Source organism: Mustela putorius, unplaced genomic scaffold (assembly GCF_011764305.1).
Source record: "Mustela putorius furo isolate JIRA1106 unplaced genomic scaffold, ASM1176430v1.1 tig00000095_pilon_pilon_pilon, whole genome shotgun sequence".
Taxonomy (NCBI): domain Eukaryota; kingdom Metazoa; phylum Chordata; class Mammalia; order Carnivora; family Mustelidae; genus Mustela; species Mustela putorius.
Window position 1 is genome coordinate 29436573 of NW_025421280.1, and position 5394 is coordinate 29441966.

General features: G+C 48.0%; 1 protein-coding gene across 1 annotated transcript; it reads left to right on the forward strand.

Moving 5' to 3' along the window:
* Window positions 1-2942: 2942 nt before the first annotated feature.
* LOC101673880 (olfactory receptor 10T2-like) lies at window positions 2943-3990 on the forward strand. The gene has a single exon (XM_004761141.3). It carries the CDS (start codon window positions 2953-2955, stop codon window positions 3988-3990), a length of 1038 nt encoding a protein of 345 aa, XP_004761198.2. The 5' UTR covers window positions 2943-2952.
* Window positions 3991-5394: the final 1404 nt, after the last annotated feature.

Below are 5394 nucleotides of genomic sequence, written 5' to 3' on the forward strand. Positions count from 1 at the left end.
TCTAACTCCCCAAGTCCTCCATGCTTGTTAAATAATTTTAAATAAAATTTAGATTTTATTTATTTGATTCAATAAAATCTATTTAAACACAATTTAGATACAAATAAGAAAGTTTGTTATGGGGAAGGCAGAAGTGCCTAGGGCTCACAGAACTCATGATGTAGCCCTAACATTCAGATTCCTAAAGGTGTTATTTTGTTCACTGCAGATATCACTGTTACAGGCTTTGTCTTTCTGGGGTGTTCTTTCCTTTTCTTTTTTTTTTTTTTTAAAGATTTTATTTATTTATTTGACAGAGAGAAATCACAAGTAGGCAGAGAGGCAGGCAGAGGGAAACGGGGAAACAGGCTTCCCACTGAGCAGAGAGCCCGATGTGGGGCTCGATCCCAGGACCCTGAGATCATGACCTGAGCCGAAGGCAGAGGCTTAACCCACTGAGCCACCCAGGCACCGCTCTGGGGTGTTCTTTTCACATGGACTGCAGCAGACCCTGTAAATTCCTCTCCCACATCCCTTTGACCCTTATTGTTTTTTCTCACCAGATGGGAACTTTGAATTCCCCGTTCATGTCAGGTGGGAATTACTGGGAAATTCATGCCTCCTGGTAGAAACTAAAAAAAAAAAAAAGTTTTTATTTATTTTAAGTAGGCTTCATACCCAACATGTGTCTTGAACTCATGACCCTGAGATCAAGGCTTGCACAACCAACTGACTGAGCTAGCGAGGCATGCCTCTCGGTAGAAACTTTTAAGTAATGACCATTTTACTCTGTTTTTTTTTTTTAAAGAGTTTGGCTATTTTATTTTATTTTTAAAAAGATTTTATTTATTTATTTGACAGAGAGAGATCACAAGTAGACAGAGAGGCAGGCAGAGAGAGAGGGAGAAGCAGACCCCCCCCCCCCAAGCAGAAAGCCTGATGCCAGGTTCCATCCCAGGACCCCGAGATTAGGACCTGAGCCGAAGGCAATGGCCCAACCCACTGAGCAACCCAGGTGCCCCGAGTTTGACTCTTTTAGTGCTCAACATCACTCAGCATCAGGGAAATACAAATCAAAACCACAGTGAGATACCACCTACACCAGTCAAAATGGCTAAAATTAACAAGTCAGGGAATGACATGTTGGTGAGGATGTGGAGAAAGGGGAAACCCTCCTACACTGTAGGTGGAAATGCAAGCTGGTGCAGCCACTCTGGAGAACAGTGTGGAGGATCCTCAAAAAGTTGAAACTAGAGCTATCCTATGACCCAGCAATCACACTACTAGGTATTTCCCCTAAAGATACAAATGTAGGTGTGTCTGGGTGGCTCAGTGGGTAAAGCCTCTGCCTTTGGCTTAGGTCATGATCTCAGGGTCCTGGGATGGAGCCCTGCACTGGGCTTTCTGCTCAGCGGGAGCCTGCTTCCCCCTCTTTCTCTGCCTGCCGCTGTGCCTACTTGTAACCTCTCTCTCTCTGTGTCAAATAAATATATAAAATCTTAAAAAGAAAAAAGTTACAAATATAGTGATCTGAAAGGGCACGTGCACCTGAATGTTTATAGCAGCAATGTCCACAACAACCAAACTATGGAAAGAGCCTAGATGTCCATCAACAGGTGAATGGATAAAGAAGAAGTAGTATATCTATACAATGGAATACTATGCAGCCATCGCCCCCCCAACCCCTGGCGAAATCCTGCCATTTACAATGACATGGATGGAACTAGAGGGTATTATGGTGAGTGAAATAAATCAATCAGAGAAAGACAACTCTCATATGATTTCTCTGATATGAGGAATTTGAGAGGCATGGTGGGGGGTTCATGGGGCATAGGGAGGGAAAAAATGTAACAAGATGAGATCAGGAGGGAGACAAACCATAAGAGTCTCTTAATCTCACAAAACAAACTGAGGGTTGCTGGGAGTTCCAGGGACAGGGAGAGGGTGGCTGGATGATGGACATTAGGGAGGATATGTGCTATGGTGAGTGCTGTGAATTGGGTAAGCCTGATAATCCACACACCGATACCCCTGAAGAAAATAATGCATTACATTTAAAAAATATATTTAAAATGCATTATAATTAAAAGATATATTTAAAAAACTAAAAAAAAAAAAAGAATTTGGCTCTTTCAGATTCCACTTATGAATGGTACCATACTGTATTTGTCTTTCCTTATCTGTCTTATCTCACTCAACATAATGTCCTCAAGATCCAGCCGTGTTAGTAGCCCAAGGCAGGATTTGCTTCTTTCCCAAGGATGATTAATATTCTGTAGTGTATATACACCCCTTCTCCTCCTCCTCCTCCCTCTCCTCCTCCTTCTTGTTCTTTTAAAGTAATCTCTAGGGGCGCTGGGAGGCTCAGTCATTAGGTATCTGCCAGGGTCCTGGGATCGAGCCCCGCATCGGGCTCCCTGCTCAGTGGGAAGCCTGCTTCTCCCTCTCCCACTCCCCCTGCACGTGTTCCCTCTCTCGCTGTCTCTCTGTCAAATAAATAAATAAAACCTTAAAACAAAAATTCTGGACACCAAGCATAGGCTTGAACTCGCCACCCCAAGAGTCGCATGTCGTACCAGTGAGCCCGCCAGGTGCCCTATACCACATCTTTATTCATTCATCCATTGACTGACACAGGCTGTTTCCAAATCTGCAATTTTCTTGCCTATTGACAGACACTGGCTGGCTGGGTGATATTAAGGAAAAGAAGTAACATAATTTCTTTTTTAAAAAAGATTTTATTTATTTATTTGACAGAGACAGAGCTCACAAGTAAGCAGAGCAGCAGGCAGAGAGAGAGGGGAAGCAGGCTTCACTGAGTAGAGAGCCTGAAGCTGGGCTCGATCCCAGGACCCTGAGATCATGACCTGAGCTGAAGGCAGAGGCTTATCCCACTGAGCCACCCAGGCACCCCTAGAAGTGACATAATTTCTGAGTCTCTCTCCTTTTTTTTTTTTTTTTCGTAAAACAGGGATGATTTCCCGCCCTATCTGTACAGATGTATGGCAGATGGCTACAAAATTGTCCCATTCCACTTACTCTGTCCTCTACTCTCAGGCTCCTGAGAAGCAGCAGGAAAATGCCACCTGGCTGGTGACCGAGTTTGTGCTGGTGGGTTTCTCTAACCTCCCACACCTGAGATATACCCTCTTCGGGCTCTTCTTCCTCACATACCTGGTCACCCTCAGTGGCAACATCACCATCATCATCATTATCCAGGAAGATCGGACGCTTCACACGCCCATGTACCGCTTCCTGGCGGTGCTGTCCCTCTCCGAGACCTCCTACACGCTGGTCACTATCCCCAACATGCTGGCCCATCTGCTCATGGAGAGCCAGGCCATCTCCATCCCTGGCTGTCGGGCTCAGATGTTCTTCTTCCTGGGCCTGGGATGTAGCCACTGCTTCCTCCTTACCCTGATGGGCTATGACCGCTATGTGGCCATCTGCCACCCCCTGCGGTACTCGGTGATCATGAGACCCACAGTGTGTCTCCGCCTGGGAGCCCTGGTTTTCTGCTCCGGCTTCTCGGTGGCCTCGATTGAGACCAGCATGATCTTCTCCTCGCCTTTCTGCGGCAGCAACCGCGTGGAGCACTTCTTCTGTGACATCGCGCCGGTCCTGAAGCTCAGCTGCTCCAAGAGCGCTGGCAAAGCGCTGGCCATCTTCTTCCTGAGCGTCCTCGTGGTGCTGGTCTCCTTCCTCCTCGTCCTCCTGTCCTACGCCTTCATCGTGGCCGCCATTGTGAGGATCCCCTCCGCCGCCGGCCGGCGCAAAGCCTTCTCCACCTGCGCGGCCCACCTCACCGTGGTCATTGTGCATTTTGGCTGCGCCTCCATCATCTACCTGAGGCCCGAGTCCGGGGCCAGGCCTGAGCAGGACCGCCTGGTGGCTGTGTTCTACACGGTGGTGACGCCGCTGCTGAACCCCGTGGTGTACACGCTGCGCAACAAAGAGGTGCGTGTGGCTCTGAGGAGGACCCTGGGGCGGAGCCGTGGGGTTTTTCAATAAATGCTTGATGCACGTTCCCCTTCTAGCTTCTTCATGAACGGGTATCCCGCCTGGCGCTCAGTGTCCCCGCTTGGAATACAGGGGTTGCTCCCGTAGCCTTGAATGAAATAGCCTCTTCAATGAGGCAACTGGCAGTGGCTGAGACCCACCACGAAGTCCACGAAGATAGCGCGGTCTCCTCTTCCTTTGGTCCTTGAGCCTTTGACTTGGCGGCGATGCACCGCGCTCTGCAGTGCAGATGGTCACCAGCCATGAACCCTGCCAAGCCTGGGCGAGCGGGGCGGGGTAGCGCTGACAGAGAGCAGGGAAGGCTGCTTCCTCCTTGCCCTGGGAGGTGAGGACCGCCAGGGAGCCTTCTGCCATCCCCTGGGGCACTGGGTGATCCTGAGACGCAGAGCTCCCATCTGACGGGGAGCCCCGGTTTTCTCATCCGCGTTCTGGGTGGCTTTGCACCAGCGGCCGCAGGCTGTCTTTTTCCTTCCTGCCGAATCACATCCTTAAATCTAGTGGGAGGAGAAAACAAACAGTAAGATCCTCTGAGTGATAAATATTTGTAAAAACTAGAGTGTCATGATGCTTAGGGTTGATTTCATGATGGTTCTCTAGCTTCTTCCTCTTGGATCTCTTATTTCTTTGTTGTGTGACGGGAAAGGAAAGCAAGAGGATTTCATCGATCATTGTGGTACAATTTGTGTAACATACATTTTGCCATTTTATCCATTAAAATCTTTATTATTGAGTTTCAAGCGTTCTTTGTAGATTTGGGATGACAGTCCTTTATCAGATATGTGTGTGAAAAGTTTTTATTTAAGTTCCAGGTAGTGAACATACAGTGTTCTACTGTTTTCGGGTGTACCGTGTAGTGATTTAACCCTCCCACACATCACCTGACACACGCATTCATCCCCATCGCCTCCTCAATCCATCCGGCCACCCTGCTCCCCTCTGGGAACCACCAATTTGCTCTTTTTAAAATTTTTATTTTTAAACATTTAAAAAAAAAGATTTTATTTATTTATTTGACAGAGATCACAGGTAGGCAGAGAGAGAGAGAGAGAGAGAGAGAGACTGAGGGAGAGAGAGAGAGAAGAGGAAGCAGGCTCCCCGCTGAGCAGAGAGCCCGATTTGGGGCTCCATCCCAGGACCCTGGGATCATGACCTGAGCCGAAGGCAGAGGCTTTAACCCACTGAGCCACCCAGATGCCCTATTTATTTTGATTGTTATTTTTTAAAGAGATTTTATTTATTTGTCAGAGAGAGAGCACAAGCAGGGGGAAGGGCAGGCAGAGGGAGAAGCAGTCTCTCCACTGAGCAAGGAGCCCTATTCGGGCTCGATCCCAGGACCCTGCACAGAAGACAGTTGCTTAATCAAGTGAGCCATCATGGCATTCCCAATCTGTTCTT

Coding starts and splice junctions, on each gene's coding strand:
- LOC101673880 (XM_004761141.3), top strand. CDS start 2,953: ATGATTTCCCGCCCTATCTGTACAGATGTATGGCAGATGGCTACAAAA.